At 42.0% G+C, this 23,165-nt stretch overlaps 1 protein-coding gene across 4 annotated transcripts in view; it reads right to left on the bottom strand.

The window, feature by feature from the left end:
• suco (SUN domain containing ossification factor) overlaps window positions 1–23,165 on the bottom strand; it is a 59,816-nt gene that overhangs the window by 15,002 nt on the left and 21,649 nt on the right. For 2 of the 4 annotated variants that reach the window (XM_039810338.1, XM_039810341.1), the window contains exons 2-15: window positions 13,927–14,047; window positions 12,210–12,311; window positions 11,349–11,683; window positions 10,468–10,608; window positions 9,958–10,141; window positions 8,421–8,532; window positions 7,773–7,900; window positions 7,395–7,462; window positions 7,171–7,278; window positions 4,625–4,730; window positions 3,294–3,314; window positions 2,930–2,985; window positions 864–955; window positions 451–516 (exon numbers count right to left, since the gene is read on the bottom strand). In XM_039810338.1, the coding sequence (XP_039666272.1) occupies window positions 451–516; window positions 864–955; window positions 2,930–2,985; window positions 3,294–3,314; window positions 4,625–4,730; window positions 7,171–7,278; window positions 7,395–7,462; window positions 7,773–7,900; window positions 8,421–8,532; window positions 9,958–10,141; window positions 10,468–10,608; window positions 11,349–11,683; window positions 12,210–12,311; window positions 13,927–14,047 (1,640 nt within the window). The remainder of the gene's footprint in view (window positions 1–450; window positions 517–863; window positions 956–2,929; window positions 2,986–3,293; window positions 3,315–4,624; window positions 4,731–7,170; window positions 7,279–7,394; window positions 7,463–7,772; window positions 7,901–8,420; window positions 8,533–9,957; window positions 10,142–10,467; window positions 10,609–11,348; window positions 11,684–12,209; window positions 12,312–13,926; window positions 14,048–23,165) is intronic. The other 2 variants (XM_039810339.1, XM_039810340.1) reach the window with 2 other exon arrangements.

Here is a 23,165-nt window from a genome sequence, read left to right as displayed (position 1 = left end):
TTCTGCATGTGTGGTTCATGTGTGGTTAAAAAAGAAAAGTGTAGTGGAAGCTGAAAAATGCCTGCAACTCAAACCCAAGTCTACATCTATGTGTGATACTGAGTAGGTTAAGATACTGAGAATTCATTCAACACTGCCCTATAAATCCATAACTAACTGTTTTTTGTGTGAGTTTCTTTTTTTAAAAGATTGTTTTTGGGGCTTTTTTTCTCTTTATTTCAGAGTGACAGTGGATAGACAGAAGGGTGGGAGAGAGATGGGGGATGATAATGCAGCAAAGGGAAGCAGGTCGGATTCGAACTCTGGCCGCTGCAAAGGCCTCAGCCTATATGGGGCGCACGCTCCTACTGGGTGAGCTAGAGGTCGCCCCCTCCGCCCATGCTGTTGACATCAACCATGCTGTTGTAGCTTATTTTCTGTACATTAGTCTTTGTATATGCATATACATACTGGTTGCTGAGCCAAGCAGGTTTTTAGAGGCCTTGTCCTCTGAAGGATGGTAGCCTGTTGGATAGTCTGAAGAAAAAAAAGACATACTGCAGGTTATATCTACATCAAAATACATGACTCCGCTTAAAAATTCACGCGATAAAAATTAATAACATTAAACCGTAAATACATGTTTTGTGTTTTTATGGAATTTGACAATAAATCACAAAAAGTTGCAATAATTGAGTCGATAAAGCTTTGCTGCAAAAGGCCAGCTGATGTAAATAGTTAACTCCAGCCCACGTTACTTAGTGACTAAGTTGGAGAGCAAGAATGTAACTTGACTCTCTTATCGGGGTCCTTTGTAGCCCAGTAATTTGCAGCAATATCCTTTAAAAATTCCCATTCAAAGACATACCAGGTCACCATCTTACCATAGTCTTCATCTAAATACTCCAGTCTCTCTGACGGATACTGGGAATCTGCTATCTCCTCATACTCCTCCACCATGCTGGTACCAAACACCCTACACAAAACACAAACGCACATACAGTGTTACATAACCAAACATACCTACAGAAAAGGTTAAAAGTTATTACTACACAGAAAAGGTGGCTATTTTTAAGGAGAAAGGCAGCTTTTTAAAGCATGTCACTCAGCTCAGAAATGTAAGAAAGGCGATCACAAGTAACTTCACTGTTTTACAGTTTTACAACCCCTTTACACCCCAATAGCAGTTCCTTTAGAACAAGCCCCTGATGACCCTGCTGATCTGGGACAGACATGTACAGTATGTACAGTACATGTGCCTTTGTGAGATAAACTGTGTGTACAAGAGAGGGCTTGAACTTTGGAGTAAATCTTATAGGTGAACAGGTGAAACACATTGACTAGTAACTATAAGGAGTGGAAGTAACAAAAATGCATGTGAATTGAAAAATAGAGTGGTTTGATAAACTTGTTTGCCATTTGATTTGAAATTTGTGTTGCTGTGATAATGAACTGGGCTTTGTTACGGTCATTCATCATTCACAACACCCACCTAACATTTATCGTTTACACCAAGCAAATTTGCTTTACTTCTTGGGCAGAAGTAAATAAAATGTCAAACATCTGCATTCACATGCATTTTGGCCATTCATTTTTGTTACTTCCACCCCTCATAATTAACCTCAACAGTGTAGCAACCTCAATAACCATATTCTTGATTTGATGAGTGCATACAGCAAACACCCACTAAGAGAGCCAGAGAATACGAGAGTGATCAAAAGATCAAGTCCATTTCTTGTATAATCTAATAGTTAAAGTGCAGCATAGTTCCAGGAATTACGGTACAATAAAGTGTAAACTGATACACTGGAGTCATTCTTCTTCTTCGGGATAAAAAAACAAACATTGTGTGCAGTACATTTTAGCCAGTGTAAACTCAAATGACTTGTTGAAAAGCGGTTCTGGCTGAATCAAGCAGTTATTATGGTTCTTAAGTACAGATGCATACAGTTTCCTGTTCTCGGCCAGTGTTTCTACTTCCTTAAGAAAGAGCAGTAACCTTAATGGTTCCTCCCAGGCTAAGCTGCAGTGGAACTCAACTTCAGGGGTTTGAAGTGTGTAAGATCTTTAACGCTGTATTATTTAGTGATGTGACGTGTTTTTTAGGCTACAACATTTTTTGTCACATACAGCAAATATCTCCTCACTATCTGCTAGCTGCCTGTCCCCTGAACAAACTGTTTAAAAAAAAAAAAAGTCTCTGTAGACGGCTCAGGCTCCATAAACGGCAACAAAAACAAACTGCGCCAACCTGTACCACGAAACCTAACGAACAGTATTCCAGCCAATAACCGACAAGAAGGAGTTGGTTGAGCAATCACAGCCGCAGCGTTAGCACGTAGGCTACTTCCACAATACGCGTCCATGACTGTTTCAGGAAGCACGGAAGGGGACGGGATGAGGAGGCGGGAGAGGCGATCTAGCCTCCGTTTGGTTTGACAATACTTCGAATGTCAACTAGGGATCGACCAATATGGATTTTTTTGTGCAGATACCGATTTCAGCCTTAGCCGATGACCGATACGGGCTGCCGATTTTCTTGAGCCGATCTTTGGAGCCGATACTTCTTTTGCTCCCTCAATTTACATCATAAAAATGTAAACCCTACCACACTGGATTTATGAGTGTCACTTCTGCAATCATCTTACATTCATATCACCCAAATTATGTGTGCAATGTGCATCATATGGATGGGTGCAGCGTCTTCAGCAACACAGAGCTGCCTGTGGACGCCGGTCTGTAAATAAAAACTACCGGCGAACGCAGCAGCCGTGTATCGGCATCGGCCGATACGCGTAAAAACACAAATATCGGCCCGCCGATAAAATTGGTCTATCACTAACGTCAACAAGAAGTAACGTCACCCAACATCGCTTAGAGTCCCTTTCAAATCAGAAAGAGAGGTCTGAGAATATAAAAGGGAATTGGGATGAGCCATTTGCCATCTTACCTGATTAGACTGAGTGGACAGAAGTGTTCTGAACCAAAGTGGGAGAGGAGTTCAACCTAAAAAAGGAAAATGGATAAACTCTTAAAATAAAAATATCATCCACAATAGTACCAATGCCAATAATACGTGTATTAGTATGTGTGCCCACTCCATAAACCCATAATCCACCAATTATGTGAAAATAAAATACTAGAATTGCCAAGCGTTGACAATATGGTTTATGTGCATGTTCTACTTGTTTACCATCTTTTGCATGCATTAAAGAGGATGCTCTGCCAAAGCTCACCCATTACAGTGTATGACCATTGCAAGAGTGCGTTTAACGGCGCATCATAACCTCTGACAGAGAGAGAAGAGTGCTAACCTTTATGTACTTGATGAACATCTGATGCAAGAGAAAGACAGAAGGAGAGAGGAAATAAAACAGAGAGAAAGAAATCAGTAAAGACTGATTCAAGCTACAAGCAAGTCCAGCATTTGCTTACAGCCTGGCTCTCTCATAAGACAAAACACACTGCTGGAACACGCTGGGTCATTGTTCTAGAACAGTCCACAGGCAAGATACTGAAAGCAGTAAGAAAGGAGCACAAGCAAGACACAGGGACAGACAGAGACAAGCTCAGGACAGATGTGAAACATCAGAACGAGACGTAACCGTTTTCAGCTGCTTCGATCAGTGTGGTAACCAAATCAGATAACCTTCAAACTTTCTACACAAGAATCAGTTTATGCAATACAAAAATAAAAAATAAAAAAAATATTATTTTATAATAAAGCACATGAATCACAGTAAGCACCCACACGTTAACACCCACTCTTGCCACATATAAAGCATAATCATCCGAGCATTAACCAACTGTTTAACAGGTCTGCACAGTGAATATTTAGTGAGCAACATCGTGGGTAGAAGTGTGAGGGGAGAGACGGCTCAGAAAAAGCACAGAAACGGATATTAATTACACCAACAATTATTTTAGGGTGGAATTGTGGCTGGAGAGATGCAGGAAGAAAAATATCAAACATTAAAAAGTCCATCTATTAGTGCGAACAACTGTGAGTAGAACAGAAGGCAAACAATAAGACAAAACTCTTTAAGTTCAAGTCAATCCAAACGTCTCACACTGATGATTCTATTTACCGACTGTCAGCAGCATTTGGCACAAACTACAACAGACTTGGAGGAGTTGTTACACTCCAATATAAATCAAACCAATAGTTATGTGCATCTGCCCTTTAGTTCTTACAAGTGAAACTCTGTCATGGACACACACGCCCTCACAGTCACACAGTCACATTTCTTCATCCAGTCCAAGGAGGGGTTACAGCTAGCGCTGATGGCATGGCTAACTTACCATGAAGTCATAAGAGGGTCCCCTGAGCTTTAAATACAGCTTTAACCCACGTACTGTATATGAATGAATGTGTGTGTGTGTGTGTATTCATCGACTAGGAGCTGTAATTTTCCAAAGAATGAATAAATTCATTGTTTAATGCTCTTCTCCTCGAGACATAAGTGTACCGTTATAGCAAGAGAAAGAAAAAAGCAGTAACAAGAACGATAAACTATTTCTATAGCACTTTTCTCAATAGGGTTACAAAATGTTTTCCAGGAAAAGAGCAGATAAAACAGCAGAAACAAACCCAAAACAAAACAACACAACCAACAACAATGAAGTATGATACAAAAAGCAGTACCTTCACATATTTAGCATATAGCTGTTCATCCAGTGGGAAGCTCTGGACTATGCGCTCATCACGGGCATGAAAAGTACCTAGCTTTACCCACTTGTTGGTAGGATATCTGCAGACAGAACAACAGAAAAGTAAGTTGCACGTATGTGAGACCTACAGTGTGCTCAAAACACAATCTGACATGTCCTCAAAGGCATGGTGCAAATGCCACGGTACTCCGTGTGACCGTCCTTCCACGCCAGAGGGTGGAATTTTTTGGAGTTGTGGTGCGAGATGATGGAAATAAATCCTGACTGTGAAATCCAAAGCACAGACAACACCAGCTCTGGCAGCAAAATTAAGTTAGGACTGCTAATACAGTACAGAGAAAAGGATTTTAACCAGTCCTGGGGCCTCATTTATAAAACTGTGCGGCAAATTGAAAGAAGTGGCATAGGGATGAAACATATGATGCGAGTACACGCTGAAATATTCAGATTTATAAAACCATGCACACGCACGCCCTACGCCGGATTCCCTTTATTAACCACAGTTGACTCTAAATGTGGCGCAGCTTTGGGGGCTTCACGTCACGGCTGAACCCCCTTCATCCCGGACGCCGCTGTGCAGCTAGCAGGCCGAGCTAGCTACTGGCAGGATCGAGAGAAGGCAGGTGACAGTACAAACTTGAATTTAAACAGCTTCTTCACAATGTCTGAGTTGAAAACGCTTCTTGTTGTCGCATAAGAGCCCTGTTCATGTCGCACATTTTAAATTGCATTTTGTGTCTGCTAAGAGGCACAAAAACACTCTTTATAGGATGCCCCCACAATTAGCATTTTAGCTGAGTGGGAGCTCTGGACATAGCCGCAGCAACTCCAGTTCACTAGCACTGATTTTCGTAGTTTTTTTCCCTATCAACAGTACTCAGAGACGTACTGTATAGCGATCAAGATTCAGGTAAAAAAATTATCCGGAGCTCTCCTTTAAATAGTCAGTGAAACGCCCCAAATTAATATTCAGCCATACTGACATCATGCAGGAAAACACAGCAAAGGACTTTCACTCAATGTGAAGTTGTAGTTCTTGTTAGAGAGGTGGAAAAGAAGAAAATAGGTTTGGAGGCCACAGTGAGACACGCAGGAAAACAGTCACAGGTCGGACTCAAACCCTGGACCTTATGCGCCGAGGAATAAACCTCTGCATGTGTGCGCCCGCGTTACCAACTGAGCTAACCAGCCACGATAATGACAGAACATTTGAGGTTTTTTTTCACAAATATACTGTATCTTCATTTGAATTTACAAAGCAGCTTGTTTTCTTTTGTCTGTTTTTCACCCCAGATGGATCAAACAGGTGTTTGTGTAGGATGTTAATTGTAAGAATGGTTTTGTGAATGCTTCATATCATCAATAAAGGGAATATTTTGATTTGTTTTACACAGTGTTCTCAGGTTCACACAGTTTCACGTTTCGTCCATCTGCCGTCTGTGTCGCCGTTTCTAATTTTTGAGTGTCCGTTGAGGAGTGCACATTTTCCCGTCAAGTTTGCTTTTTATAAATCCCAATTCTTGCGTAGAGAGTGGCGTACGTCTTCTTTTGTGCGTACGCCACGTTTATAAATGAGGCCCCTGGTCCTGATGGGTTTACATGGTGCTGGTTGAGGAGGAGGCGAGCCAGCTAGTTTCATGATGTCCTAAAATGAGTGACCCCCCTCATTGAAAATCTTCTCCCACCCATCATATTCAAAAATAAATATACTAAAAAAGCATTAGCAACAATAAAATAATTGATAAAGTGGCATTTATGCCATTATATAACAACTGACATTTCAAAGGCTACATGTTGTGCATTTTATATTTTGTAAAGATATTATGACTTTCACATTGAACCAATTGTGTTAGAAGTGTCAGTCCATGTGCAGTCATGATTTCTGTAAATGCTAAACTTGATAACCACTGCTCCTTCCTATCTATATTTCCTGAAAGAGTTCAAACACCTAGAAGCTACATCCTCCTGGTTCTATTCTTCATGTATCTTTATGATCTATTATTATTATTATTATTATTATTATTATTATGATGTTGGTCTATTCTGTACATACAAGATATTTTGCATATCTGTCTATCGAGGGAGAGGGATCCCTCCTCAGTGGTTATTCCTTAGGTTTAGGGAGTTTTTCCTTATCAAATCGAGGGTCTAAGGACAGAGGGTGTCGTAGGCTGTACAGATTGGAAAGCCCCTTGATGCAAATTTGTAATTTGGGCAAAAAAATTTACTTAAATCACAGGTACCAGCTGTTTTCTTCTGCCTTTTCTTCAATAAACCATGCCAACACATGCAATAATCCCTCCTCCCTATTTACTCAATTGTTAATTAACTGCAGATGAAGATGAACTGTGACGGACAGCAAATAATTGGACTGGAGGCCAGCGCATACTGCAGCACAGCTCAATTGTCACCCACCCACTGCGTGCCTTTGAGAACATGTCAATCAATTTTAATACTGGCTGAAAAATATATTTATTTTATAGGGACTGCGTGGACATACAAGAAACAAAGTGAGTATACCTGTCACTGATGGAAACTAAAAAGTCTTTAGGCGTTGATGAGAAGAGCTCAAAGTTAGCAATGTCCAGCTGCTTGACTTGAATAGGCTCACAGAGCTCTATCACAAACCTGCAGAGTAATAAATAGAGAATGTTGATTAAAAGATAAACTCATATGAAACTTGTCGATCTAAAATCAGGCTCTGTTACGGACTGTGTACCAGTTGTGTGTGCTAGTGCGCTCACCAGATTTTGTTGCTGCACGGATTTAGCATGTAAAGGTCCATGTTCTCCATGAGAATAGCTGAAGTGCTCTGAACACGAGACAGAAGAATGAGAGGGAGCCAATTAGCATCCACCATCATCATCGCAAGTTTTTGATTTTATTAATTGACCTGTTTTTAACAGCCAAATGCAGTGAACAGTGTTTCATGTAAGACTAAACATCTGTCACAGGTTAAGTTTTAATTCATATCATAAATGTTAAATAGACTAAAGAGATGTTAAAGCAGGTTTTATCTACCTGCTGATACAACATGACAATACAACGGTCTGTATCCTTAGCGGTGTGACTGTATGTGTTTGTGTGTAGGCAACCGGGGAGAGAGGCGATGTGCGTGTAACCTTGGCCTCGTTGTTGGCAGAGAGTATCTTGGCGCCACACTCCACAGAGGCATAGTTATTCTTGAAGTTTTTCTGGACCTTCTTCACTAGATGGGGGGTGCCGCTGGTTGAGGTATGGAGAGACTGACCTGGAAAGAGGGCGTGTTGCATTAGGCCCATCACAGACACTGGCAAGAGAGCACTGCCTGAGAGGAACAAGTAATGAGGTTACGCAACACACATAAACACACGCTCTGCTGACCACAGCACATGGCGTGTATACAGGCAGAAAGAGCGAAGAGAGAGGGAGATGTGAGTGAGATAGACAGAAATAGAACATGACGAAGGAAGCAAAAGAGAAATGACAGTGGTAGACAATGCACAAAACACTAGTAGTAACAAGGACAAAGAAGCAATAACATATAAATTACAACTGACATGTGAAGGCCTCCTTTGTCTACAGAGGCAATGCTGCAAACTGCGCCTGTGTCACAAAGTGAGATTAACATCATCGGGCTATCTTTGAGTTATCTAGCTCTGTGAGACCAATACCCCTGAAGCAAGCCTCTGGACTTAATGGGAACACTGCACTTAGTTGGTCATGTGGTGGCTCTCTTTTGATACGTGTGCATGCATCTAAATGTGTGTTTTAATAATTTATGCACTCACTTTTCTCCTTCTCCACTTCCATGACTTGTTTCTTCCACTCGTCGAAGGTGGGGATGTCTTCTTTGCTGGGCACTGAGGGATCGGTCTCCTTGGCAGTACTGCCATGCTCTGCCTGAAACACAGGAGGGTTTTATATCAGATCAATCTAATATTGCTAAATATAAAGGTAATTTGTATCTTGGCATCAGTGACCCAATTGCATGCTATTGTACTATTGTCATTAATGCACATGCATTGTAGTCATCTAGCCCCTGGTCACTAAAGCACTAAGACGCACTGAACGGTGAATAACATTTTCATGGATTATATAAGCACCCTTTTGGACCTCACAAGCCAGTCTGATCCTAAGAAATCCAACAACTTAGACAGCCTCTCATGTAAACACCCCAAGCAGGAGTCATTTGCAGCCACATACAGATTCCTCACCAGATCTTGGCTTTAAAACAGCAAAATAGTCTACAAATTCATAATGCAAAATTCATAATGCACACAATCCCAAGTAAATCACCCCGGACACACTCGTCTTTCATTTTCCTTCAACGATGAAAAAAGCAACTGAAACTAAGTTGACTCAGCATTTGGTACTTGACACATTCAAAAACTGCCCTTTTCTCAAACAGCTGTGCACACTGAATAGTTATAGCTTTCATTAGCATTGCTAGCCAGCAATTGTGAAGATGTGTATAATTAAAAACTTGTGGGTATAATGCAAAATGACATACCGCACCCTAAGGCCACTGGTCATACTTTATCCCACTGGGGTGTATGTGTGCTGCAACACTGAGAAACGAAATTGTGCAGAGTAGTGTAACAATATAACATATGCTGACAGCTGTGATTTTCTACCACCTGTCCAGGCTCATGTCTGATTTGGATCGCTGAGTCACATTTTCCATCATGATACCTGCAGCACTGTAACGTCTCTGCCCATGCCTACGGAAAAGACCCGCACTCTGCTCAAAACTGCACTGGGTCTCATAAGAACCGTGGAAGTCCAGCATTCACGTAGACCTCCACATTGTTCTGCTTATGAAGAAAGCTCCAACTCTTATGGCGTTTTTCCATTACATGGTACCTGCTCGACTCGCCTCTACTCGCCTCGACGCACTGGGCGTCCCTTTTCCATTGCAGAAGTATAAACATCAGGCCACTTGTATGCTACGGAGAAAGCTCTGCGTGGAGCCGGAAACAAAAAAAAAAACGCTGGCTAAACTATTTAAACTATTTAGCAATGCAGTGTCGATTCTTTCCGACCAATCTGTAGCTTGCAGGGTTTCACGTCACCTTCTCGGCTCGCCTCAGCTCGCTTGGAACCTCGACTGAGGAGGTACTAAAAAAAAAAAAAAAAGTACCTGTTAGCAGGTACCAGGTACTTTTTTTCGTAATGGAAAACCAAAAAAGGCGAGTAGAGTCGAGGCGAGTAGGTACCATGTAATGGAAAAGCGCCATTAGAGCTGCACTAACAGCTTTGGATGTTTCTCCATTAAAATTATAATGCACTGACGTGAGAAATACTCAGGAACCGTAAGCTGCTGACCTGCTGTTCTTTGTGGTGTTGAGAATTGTTGCCTTCCTGGTCCAAATCAGACAGCCCATCCTCCAGCTCCTGCTGCTGTGGTTGTTCCTGGTCCACATGGCCTGGAGTAGACTGGACTTCTGCTTCAGCCCCAGAAGTGTGGCTCTGGCCTGACTGCTGGTCCTCTATGCCAGCCTCATCCACACTATAGCACAGACACGGGGCCAATGAGGTGGAGAGGGAAGAGGAGTTGGAGGGATAAGATGATAATGGAGGGGGGGGGGAAGAATAAAGATAAAGGGTTGAGAACACAATTAAGTACTCCAATGTGTGATGCTAACCATAAAGTATATTCAATCCTTGGTTGTGAGCAGGCAAAACGATGGAAAAAGGAAACAAAAAAAATAAAAAAAGCAGAAGTAAATGGAGAGCAAGGCCAGCGGTCGACGGTTGCGCACAGCAGAGAGGTGTAGCTTGTACCTTGATTACCTGTCTCTGTGCTTTGATTGGATTCCGGGGTTTAGAACTCACCTGAACAGAGGCCTGCCAAAAGGGGAGTTTTCACAGGTTGCCAGTTCGGGGGGAATGACCCAGCACTGTGAATCAGAGTGCTCAGCAAAGACAAAGTTGTCTACTGCGAGTTCATCTCCTGCACTGGCAACCCGCACCGCACTGAGGGAAAGAAAGGACACGGCGTTTATCACACCTCCTTACACTGGGGATGGTAGAGAGGGGAGGATGGGGCGGGAGAGAGGAAGGGAAGAGAAAGAGGAGATAAACGACACAGAGCATAGGGAGAGAGTAGAGGAAGAAATAGATGGACAAAGGGGGTGGAGAGGTCGCTTGCTGGTGGGGCAGTTGATGTGCACGTCTTAAAATGTCCTGATGTTGACAGCCACGTTGAGTGACGGAGATATTCTTCTTGAAGGTTCGACGCAGGCCTTTTCCAGAATAATCTTGGTCAAAGTTCCATGTCCACACAGGAGATTTCCCACAATGTCCATCAACTTCCTTTAGACAAAATGTCACTGTATACAGTATGACCAGTTTCATGTAACTTCTCGACACTGGCCACCAGTTCCATAAAAAGTGACATGGAAATATCCAGGCTGTCCGACCAGCTCTCCTTTGAGCTTATCTTTCAGTTTGTGATCAGTCCGTGGTTAAATAAATAAAACTAAATAATTCAAATAAAAACTGAAGGGAACAAAAGTTAACCAACAAAAAATATCAAAGCAAATGTGCAATGGAAAACATGCCTAGATTGACTTGAAATTGGCTTTAACCATCATATGAGAAACAGGCATCTACGATTCTAATTTTTGTTTGCCAATGTGACTTCTCTGTGGTTATAGCCAACTTCTAATGCCAGAGAAAAAGTCTCTGGAATGAGGAAGTGAATCTGAGCTTACTCTGTGTGGGTGTGGTCGTCGCTCTGTGAGGTAGGTGCGTTTTCAGCTTCATCTGGGGATGTGGCTGAGGTTGAGTCCAGGCTGGGCTGTGCGGCAGGGGCGTCACTGACGATCTCTGCTGGGGCAGGGGCATCTGTAGACACGTGGCCCTGTGCTGGGACTGGTTCTGGAGTTGAGGACACAGGGACCTCCTGGTCATGGTCCTGGGTGTCAGTTTGCAGGTCCTCGTCAACATGGGGGTCTGGGTGGGGTTCTGGCTCAGTGGCAACAGGTACAGTATCAGACTCTGGGTCAGGCTTGGTCTCTTCTCCCTCAGCCTGCCGAGGATTCACAGTCTGGTGAGAGAAAACACAAAAACATCCACATAAAAAAGATAATCCATCAACAGCTTAAAAAAAAAAAATGAAAAGAAAAAGTGAGCACCATCTCCTTGGACATCTTGTTAATTATAAATCACACTTGAAAAACCCACTTTTATTTAATTGCATTTCTACTGATTTAGCTCATCACGGTTTACAACCTAAACAAGTTCAAGTACACTCAAGGCATAAGTGGAAAATGACTAGAGACCAACTTGTTTCATCATTTACAACATCTTTCCCCTTTTGTGTGTGTGTGCTGTCCTATTTATAGGTAGTGATTACAATAGACAACCATCTTTCATTAGTGTGCATAATATGTTGAGGAAAACGATGACTATTTGCAAGTTGAAATACCATGATCTCTGCTCGTGTTTCTTTAAAAAAATATAAGATTCACCATATTGAATCCCCTGTATATTTCAATGCCTATTTTGTCGATATTGCCCAGCCCTACAGTAGTTTTGAGACCGTTTAAAAACTGGTAGATATATGCTGTTACCGGTTCTTGGAGCACATTGTGTGTTGCTAGCTTTTCTAGTGCTGCTCTCTCCGTCTCTAGTCCCATATCGTATGATGTGTGTGTCGTCCATTCTTCCAACACCTAGGTAGAAAAGAAATAAAAACCTCCAACAGTTACAACATATTAAATAGCACTGGCTAAAAATGAAAACAGTCTCAGGATGACATTTCAAACTGTTTGCAGGACATTCCGGATGGATTATGGTTATTAAAGAAATGCATTTTGTGTGAAAATGTCAGATGCAAAAGGGCTTTCCTTCTCAGGTTGTAAAAAAAAAAAAACAACAAAAAAAACAGAGGCTTTTGTTGGCAGACAAAGACTGCAGGCCTGTTGAACTGCCCTGGCACGCCTGTTTGTTACTGGACCACTAACAATGATTCCCTCTCACTCAGTCACTCAGACGCACGCGCACACACACACACACACACACACACACACACACACACACACACACACACACGCACGCACGCAAATATTTTAACCCAGACCCAGCTCTGAGCCAGCATCAGTTCACCTCAGCGCTTTACTCTGAACTCTGATGGAATGACATCCACAGACTGACTTAAGATGGATTAGTCTCCAACATTATTTACCAAGGCTGCAAAAAGGACAAAGCAGAGAATTGGGAAACCTTTGTATTCTCGGAACTCTACGGATCTCTCCTATCTCTAAGGACTGGATGGCTCATAACAACAGCCCTGGTACCCCATACTCCCTTGGTGACACAGGGTAAACTCCCATGATTCCTCTAATAACCCTAGAAGGTCTAACCCCCAATTTCCACCGGCTGCGTAACAGCGGCAGAGTCATTAGGTTTCCTTTAAAGTCAGTGTGTGTATTTCCACTGACTGCAGAACGGCTGCGTTCTGACTACGTCCCAGCTCCGGCGATCTGCAGCCCTCCGCAGCAGATACGCAGAGCTTCTGTTTTTGCCGGACACCGGAGAGCTCCGCAGCAACTCAGCACACGGCAGATAGTGCGGACAGGAAGTCGAGCGCAGAAACCAAATAAACATCCAGTTAATTTTCTAAATAAAATACACCGTGCTCACGGCGGATCATATTTCCCTGCACTACACCTTGATAACACAGCACAGAGTTGTTTCCCCTCTACTCCTCTGGATGGAAACTAACTGTTGTTGGTTTTGTGGTTCTATTCTACGTGAATTCGCAAACTCGAGAACTTGTGGGTCCTCGTGACTTCAGCTGTCAGTCATGGTCGCAGCCGTGCCCCAACAAATCCGGACCTAGTGGGTATTGACGGACGGCGGAGCACGCAGCCGACACGCACCGGAGCCGGTCCGCAGCCGTTCTGCATTTGGTGGAAATCCGGAGTAAGCGGTGGTCCACTGTACCACGACCTGGGGAGCGAATCCCCTTTGCTCTTCCTCAATCTCAATAATTTTATAAAAATGGGAACTCCCACCCAGCCCAGTAATGTTCGGAGCCTTCAGCATCTCAGGGCAAACAACTGAAAAGTTAATAATTGATGTAGTTTTAGAAAATAGTTTCTAGGCGGTGTGGTTGAATTGCTTTTAGAAATTAGGAAGTTGGGTGTTACAAGGATTATTTTATATAATTTATCAAACATCTGTGTTATTTATTACAATAGTGTATTAAGGCTGTTTATTAAAAGCAATGTTTAATGTGACTGACTGATTCGCTGATTAAAACATGTAAAGAAAACTGCAACCCACCTTGTGTTGCGTGGAGTCCTGCTCCTGCTCCTGCTTCTGGTCCTCCAGGTTTCTGTCCCCCGCAGACTGACCAGGGCCAGACAAGCTCTGCTCTGAGCAATACACATATTGACTGGGGTACCTGAAACATACACCGGGAAGAAATTGTCAACGCAATGCAAAATTATTGTGATCATCCTACAACATGTAACTAAAATTAGAGGGTAATCAATGCCAGTTACTGTACAAGTAGTTGCAAAAAAAGGGAAAAGAACGAAAAAAGAAATTAATGTCATCATTAAAACCCTGCGTCAAGGTGTTGCTATTTCCACATCATGGCGTGGGTTTAAAACAAAGATTAGAAGTTCAACAGCACAGTGAGTAACAGTGCTGTAAGCAATAAGTGCCTTTGATTTGAAAGGTCCTTCACACTGAGAGCACTTCCTTCCCTTGGGGGGGGAGGCAACTGACACAAGCTCTTTGGGCACAGGCAATAAAAATACCATGAGTGCAGGAGGGCAAAGAAGGCTGAATGTGCATGAGGCAAAACAAAGATACACTAAGGGAGAGATATTATCCCCAAGGACAGTCAGGAAACATCTGGGCTACAAGGAAAGAGGCACAGAGCAAGACAAAGGCAGACTCAAACATCGTCAAAAAAATATAAAAATGTCTATTGTATTTTTTTTTTTTTATACAGTTTCTATCGCAATGTGGAAAAACCAGCGGCCGAACTGCAACGATGAAGCTTTAAGATCTGATCTTTGCACTTTTATGTTTATTTTGCACAGAAGTTGAGAAAATACTCCGTACTTTTCATTTGTCAAGTATTTAATACACACAAAAATAGGCTTCACCATGTGGTTATTTCTAATAGACCTTTTTATTTTTATTGAATTAGCAGAAAACACTATATCTTGATATATACATATATCGTTATCAAGATATGAAATGACATATTTTGGCATTTTTTTCCAGCCACATTTCAGCCTCCATATTTTTGCACGCCTAGCGTGTCCACTTAATTATGCTAAACTACTTCAAGGTGACCAATGTCACCTTGAAAGTACAGAATGTCGGCAAAACATAGCTGCACTTCATCTGCTCAAGGCCACATGGCTAACCTACATTATCTCTGCCAGACAACGGAGGCTACTGTAAAAACATGAGCATCTTTTTAAAAACAGAAGTGCTAAGCCTATGGTCCTGATGACAGAGAGTGCAAAATGAATAGGAATGGAAAGAAGCCATAAGAAACTAGCAGAGGAGAGACAGCCGGTTCTCAGTTGGTTACCTTAACAGTGGGGTTGAAGTGAACAAGGTAGTAAGGGGAGAGTGAAGCTGAACAGACAAGAGGTCTGCTCAAACCTCTGCTATGACGCTCATGGGGTTTTCTATATCTACCCTTAACTACTTTGAACTTTAATAATGTAAGTCGGTCTGGTCAGCAGATTGCTTTAGAGCTAATACATTAAAGTGCTCATATCATGAAAATTGGAAAAATAAAAAAATAAATCACTTTTTCTGGGATTTGGGATGTTATTTTGGGTCTCTGGTGCTTCCACACGCATTCAAACTTGGAAAAAATAACATCCATGCTGGTTTGAGTGAGATACGGGTTTCTGAATGTGTCCTGCCTTCAGCCTCCGGGTGAGTCTGTTCAAAATCTGCAGGGCTTTATATGTCACTAGCCGAAACGAGGGGGCTAAACCACGCTAGCGGTTAGCCCTCTCGTTCTCAATGGCAAAACACTGCTACAACACACACAAGTTCACCATAATCTCCAGAAGAACTACTTCCATGTCCCTGTTCTGCAGGTATTCCACGCAAAGTTGGAAGTGCGCCCTCGTTTAGAAGAAGTCTCCCGGCTAATCCTGCCTTGTAGTGACTGAAGTTAGATAAACGGCTAGCTAGCGGATGTGATCCTTACCTAGCTACTGCGCATGTGGGGATCCCAACAAAGATGGTACAGAAGTAGGATGTCTCACTCTGTAGCTAAATCAGAGACCTGAACACAGGGTGAAAAGAGATGCTGCAGCAATGTGCAGTACAACAAATATATGGTGTTTTTTGAAAATTCAACCATGTAAACCTATTCTGGTACAACCTCAAAATACAATGATGAACCTGAAAATGAGCATAATATGGGCACTTTAAATTACTCTGTGTTGAAGGTGCTCCAAGCGATGTTGGGTGACGTTACTTCTTGTTGACGTTCAAAGTATTTTCAAACAAAACGAGACTAGCTCGCCCCTCCCTCCTCCTCATCCCGTCCCTTCCGTGCATCGTGCACTAACCCCCCCCCCCCAACCAACTCCTTCTTGTCGGTTATTGGCTGGAACGCTGGAACACTGTATCTTTCGTGGTGCAGGTTGCCGCAGTTTGTTTTTGTTGCCGTTTGTGGAGCCTGGGCTGTCTACAGAGATCACGCTTTTGTACAGTGTGTTCATGGGACAGGCAACTAGCAGATAGTGAGGAGATGTTTGCTGTATGGGACAAAAAAATGTTGTAGCCTAAAAAACGCGTGACATCGCTTAGAGCACCTTTAATGCAGAAAGACCTCTGTAACACCTATTATGGGGAACCAGAGGCACTGGCATGTGCATTGTACATTTGTTTAAACCTGAAGGCATGCATGGAAATACTAATGCAAAAATCATACTCTGAGCATAACAACACTTTGCATCAGTGACGAGAGGCACAAAGATACTGAGCTCCAATACGAACAGCATGTGATTCTGAAACTGGAGCCAGTTCTCCTTGAGAGGTCGAATATCAGTGTCAGGAGAGAGAGAGGGACACATGGACAGTCATGTTAGCACCCTGTCAGCCTGGCTATCAGGAGGAGGGAGATGAGCATGGCACACACACATACTCCCAATCACACAGAGACGGCCACCTGTGCAAGTCAGTGTCCTGTCACTCACAGAGCCCCTCCATCTGTATTCTGTTCATTAACATCGGAGCTGAATGAGCAGATACAAGATGACAAGAACATCCGCCTGAGACTTCATTTGTAAGAGGATCTTATGAAAGCTGCGCTGTAAACACTATCAGATTTATGAGCAAATGACAACTCCGTAAAACAAGGTGTTAATAACATTAAAGCTACTCAAGTCAAAATGCCATTTACCAAATGTGTTAGAGTTTTGACCCATTACTGATACTGTCCTCTGGCTATGTTGCAGTAAAGGTGCCTGAGGCTTGGTAGAGAAGTTACCATCTCTGCATTCTCTGTGATGGATTTATCACTGAATGTTAAACGTGCATGTCCATGAAAAAAAAAAAAAAGCCCCGGCTCCTCAACTCTGAGGGACAGCTGAGTTCGACACCAGGACATGATCTTTACTATGTGTTTTGGATCCCTATTGATGAACAGTACGCTGTACGTTCCTATATGCTTTAGCAACTTGTAATATAAACCTTCCCAAAAAGGGCTGGGGTGGGCCACAAAGCTAGTGACGGAAACCTAAGAGCAGAGCAGTGTACAGATCCTATGGAGTAAATAGGAACCACAGGTCTATATAGGCTCCTGGCTAAACTTAGATTCATAGCTTTAAACTATGTTGGCCTGCGTTTCAAATGTCTCCTGCCCCCTCCCCCCTCCACCCTCAACCACTAAAACACCCACGGATGTACAGGGAAGATGAAACATAAAAAATTATGCAACAGACTCCTGTAAAACTAAATGCCCGCAAATTATAGGTACAACATGCAAAAAAAAATTAATTAATTAATGTCTATAATTATTCATTTATTTTAACTCAAATTAAAATGTCGGCAAAGTTTAAATATTTTCAAGTCTATGAAAATTAGGGTTGTGCCGATGTATGATATCATCGTCCGTCGTGATGGCTGGCCGACATCACGATGGAGAGCCACCATCGTGATGCCACGCCCCCCCCCCCACCCTGTCAAGTGTGTAGGTCTTTGAAACTAGCAAAGACACTTGCGTCAGGCTTTGCGCTGTGCTGCGCAGGGTGCAAGATAGGGCCCCTTAAGTGGAAGCTACTTTTCCTCCTCAAGTGCAACCTATTTGTGAATAACACAATTGCTTTGAGCAGACTGGATTGGCTGTAGTGATACAGTCTCTCTCTCTCTCTCCCTGTCAGTTGTGGCTCGCTCTACCTGCTAGTGGACACAGCGGTATAGAGCGAGAGAGAAAAAAGCGTTAACGTGGAACGCTGTCACACTTTCCTCTCTCCCCTCATTGGACTAAGTTTGTTGACACTACTGTCTGTGTGCGTGCATCAATAAGTACGTCTGAGGTCCTGTAGGTACGGGACGATGTTATGTAGGATTTATGAATGTACGTTAGCAACAGTAGGCTCATTCACGAGGGTGCTATTTTATGTGTGAGCTAATATAGCGCACCTGTTCATGTGCGCTGGAAGAGTTATGTTTCTGTTTATTGAATGAGTCATTCAGTGCAAACATAACCAAGAATGTAGTTTAATCTCAGTAATGATGGTATATTAGGTTATTACAGTCGCTCTGTTGAAGGCAAACATTGCACTGTACTGTCGTTACGCAGATCACGGACATCTGATTGACTTTACTGCACCGTAGTTAAGTGAAAGTAAGTCAAGTTGTAAAAAACTGCCCCTACCAGCAGGGCAGCATCTATGTAATACTTTCTATTTACAGAGGGCATTTAAATGTATGTCTGATCGTTTCTATGTTAACGGTTAGCCCATAGTAGTAGAAAAAAATATTAGAGAGATAAGAGTAAAATAAAGTTTATGAAGTGAATGAAATGAAGTAAAAAATCAAGACAAAACTGCAACAAACTTCCTTCCGATCCCTCTTGCAAAATGCTGTATCTCACAGCACTTAAACCCTGTGTGGGCTATAAAACCTTTGAAAGTTATTAAAACATTATAAATAACTTGGCAGATGTATATGTATATCCAGAGACAAGCAGACAGTAGAGAGATAGAGAAAAAGTTGGGATCTTAAAGCGGTACAGAGACAGCCCAAGTCAAGTCAATGTTAAAAAAAAAAAAAAAAAAGGAGATCCGGGGATGACCTCCAGACCAGACAGACATACTGTAAAGCGTGATTTATACTTCTGTGTTAGAACTATGCCGCGGGTATGTACGTAGGTACTGTATGTACGTGGAGAAACGGACCCTACGCTGTAGCCTGACATGAATCTCTCGAAAAATGTAACTACTTGGTATGGTACTGCTTGGTATTGTCGCTCCCCAATACTCATTTCTGGGTTCTCCTTCTCCATGACATCAAGGAGACTGTTAACTCTTCCTGCTACAGATTTCCCACCGTGGTCAGAAAGAACGGGGGAGACACTTTTTTGTTTCTCTCACTATAACTCTAGAGTCGGTACTCGCTCTGAAGCTAATCGCCGTCTCTCTTGCACACACTACCCACACACACATGCGGGACGCACACACCAACGCACAAGTATAACCTTCAGGCCACTTATGTAGGCTATGGCGAAAGCTTGGTGTGGCACCTCCACAGAACCATAAAACAAGCTTAAGTGTATCCACTCAGAATGTATAAATCTGTTTAAAGTGTGGTTATAGGGCAATGCAGTCAGAATCCTTGACATGCATATCACTATTCACACACTAACATTTTTTTTATTTTACACACAAGATCCTATATGACAGATTTCATCCCTCTTTGGTCAGAACTTTGCAGCTGTAAGGTGCTTACAGGAAAGCATCACTAGTGTGGGTCCCTGTAGAATGTTTGCATGATCCGTTTACCAGAAGCCTTCAAAATATCACTACTAGCATCTTTGCACTGGATGCCACAAAGCCTTAGAATCTCTTTCCAAATTATTTTAAAGTCTCACGTTGTCTGGTATGGTCTGAATACTTTGCAAAAATAGTGATGTGCTTATTGTGTATCAAGGCCTCTTGGTTCCTGCATATTCTCTGAAAAAAAAAAACCTTGGTTGTTTCACAGTATTTTCAGATAAAGACAAGTATTAGGGTTGTGCAAAAAAAATATTCACATTCGAATTGCGATTCAAGCTCTACCAATTCAAAATAGATTCATAGAATTCCAAAAATTGATTCATATTTTTATTTTTTATTGTAGGTCTACTGCAATCACATGGGAAAAGTAACTACATTTACATACTGTGAATCGTTTTTGACTCGAGAATTGTTTTTGAATCGATTTTGAATCGAATCTTGAGCCTGAAAATCAATATCAAATCGTGACATTTTCTGAATCGTGCGTCCCTAACAAGTAAGGCTTTACAGTCACTTATATTCATATATAATTCACTAAATTCTTAAAAAGTTGTAAAATCTATCCTTAAAATGTGTATTAAATGTTGCCATTATTAATATCCAATAGTCAAAATTGACTTAACAGAATTATTTTGTTATTGACCTGTTTATGTTCCCAAACTTTGCTTGTTATCATTTTTTTTTTTAAAAGGCCTTCAATCACCCAGATAAGACAGCACTTGTGTAAATACCATAAACTGTATAAAATAGGTAACATGAGGGACAAACAGATCACATACCACAGAGCAGGTTTAACACGTCACAGAGTAAACAATCCTGTATAAATATCCGTAACGATAGATGCAAATAGCATTGACTTCCGTTATGTGACTAAAAGAACCAGTGTTTAACTGGGAACCTGCCAAGTCACTGAGTGTTATCTAAATAACAGAAATTCAAATACAGAGATTAAAACATGTGGCGCAATTCAAGACCACAAATGCCCTGTTATTTACTTTGCAACATGTAAACCCAAGCCCCAACTGTGAAACAAGTAGGAATGACGCAGTCTCGCCCCCACTCAGCGTCATCTGAGTGAATAGAAAGACCTGAGGGTTGGTGTCCCTTCTATAGATGGGAAAAAAAAGGGAGCAGACGAAGAGAGAAAAAAAAAGGTGATAAAGGGGCCAATCTGCTTTGGGGGTGTACCGTGGCCTACTTTTTAACTCAACTGGTTATGCAACAGTAGGAGGGGGATCGTATGACCCAAAAAACGGAAGCAAAATGTAGAGAAAGTGTGGCATACACATTACACACAGTAGTGGGTCAATGCCAAGCTAATGAAGGAAGAGCCTCAGGCAAGACTAATGAGTCAGCAGCCTGCACATACGCTCTTCCTCATTCTTTCTCTATCCCCGTTTCCTGTTCCACTTCAGAAGCACCTGGGCTTTTAAAGAAGTCTTTCAGGCTTTCATGGTCTTCTCTGGCTACAAGCAAATCAATTACCATGTAATATTCCTGCGAGTGGGGCTGTATTGAATTTCTTCTTTTTTTTTTCTATTGAGATTTTCGAATGAAGTTTAGAATGTGTCATATTTTATGGCGTCATCACCCTAAAAAATAAAAAAAAAAATAAAAAAAATTCTCCAGACAAAATCCTCAATTTGAATAAAGTGATTGATCAGATTAAGTAAGTTATTCTTTTTTTAATAAATTGACTTTTTCTTTTTAAATGAATATAACTCGTCAGTTTTGTCAACATAAATACATGTAGGCAGCAGGCTAATCCAATAAGGGAATAAAGTAATGATGAATATATTATAGCAACATTATGCTCTGACAGAAACAACGCTCTGGAGTTATTGGAAATGTTTGGATCACACGAGTCGGAAACAATCCTATGCAGCAACGAGTATAATACTAATAATATTAGTGTAGGCTAATCTTTATCTGCAACTGTGCAGAAGTACCAGGTTTAGCTAAACAGAATGAATAGACATGCAAAAAAAAAAAAAAAAAAAGGACAATATCGGCTTGTTTTGTCACCCATTACAGAAACATGAGATGGAGCAGAACGGCACGTATAAAGCTCTGATGGAGTCCGTGTCTTCTTTGGGGACACAACTACAACCTGGGCCATAACCTTTGAAAACAGCTTCCTACTTGTTATGCCATCCTACTGCCTTTCAATGCACAACAATACAATTAAAAGCAACCGAGCTTTGCAAAGATGCACAACAGACACACTGGCTACATGTCCCGATACGCTGTCTCTGCTGGTTCCGAACAGCCAAATCCCCTGATATTTCCTGTTGGCTTTAGGACCATTCAGAAGCAATAGACATGGTGTAAATCAACTGTACTGTACCAACCGACTGGGTTGACACAGAGCAGACAAAACTGCAGAGACAACAGTCTGAGGATGGATTCATCTGCCAGCGGGGAGTCAACCGATATCACAAGCTGCATGGCATGCATACTGCGCTCTGATCTCTTCTCAGGCAGGATGTTTGCCAGGTGACTACAAGTTTTCAGAGGCGTCGAGAATGACAACGTGTGAATGTGTAAATGTGTGCGTGTGTTGCACCCTATAGCCTTGGGCCGTGCTCTCTCTCTCTCCATCATTTATTCTTCCCTTTTTTACTGTTAGATTTTTAGATTACAGTTGTATCACTCTGCCCTCTCACACAGGCACACAATACGGTTTCTTAAAGCATGACACAGCAACAGACAAACTATATATAACCTGGGTCACAGCCGATTAGTTGCTGCCTTTCCCTCCCCTGGCCTAAATCTCTGAACAGCTTCTGACACAAACACACACACACATAATTTAATTAACCGACAGCATGTGATGGACACTAAGTCCCTACCCTCCTTAATTGTCTTAAATGAAAACAACTTAAACTGTGTCACTGTGTCAAATGCTGCGACAACATACATACATAAATATAACAGAGAGGAGATAGATGAATAAATAAAAGCGTAATAACAGGGAGAAGACAAATTGGTTGACAAAATACTGAAGTCACTGAGTTTATGTTACTATGGTTTCGACTATGAATTTAATGAGTGTGTGAATAGTGCATTCGTCTTCTATTTTTTCCCAAAGTCGGAGAGTCGCGTGATGTTTTTCACCGAGGATCAGATTATCTTGATATACGATGTGTGGGACGTGAGTTAAGAGGCTGATGGAGAACAGCATGATGATATTACAAGTTTCCTTATAAACTGATTTGTCAATTCACCAAAGCTTAGTCACACACGCGCACGCACACACGTACACACCAGAGAGCAGCATCTGAGAATAAATCCTTCAAGCAGCAATTCAACCAACACACCGTTTGTGTCCTGAGTTGACAAAAGAAAAAACAGTCAGAGAGGAAGATGGGGAGAAAAAGAGGTAAGGAGAGAGAATCCAGGATCCACGTGGGCAGAGATGGATTGTGGGGCAGGGAGGTTTGCCAGGGCTCACCAGTAAAAGTAGGCCAGCTCATCTGCCAGGCAGACAAAAACATGTCGTCACTGTTAGGAGGATAAGTGGGGGCCAGA

Source organism: Perca fluviatilis, chromosome 9 (assembly GCF_010015445.1).
Source record: "Perca fluviatilis chromosome 9, GENO_Pfluv_1.0, whole genome shotgun sequence".
Classification (NCBI taxonomy): Eukaryota; Metazoa; Chordata; class Actinopteri; order Perciformes; family Percidae; genus Perca; species Perca fluviatilis.
Note: the sequence above shows the minus strand (reverse complement) of the source record. Positions and strands in the feature narration are given on the sequence as shown.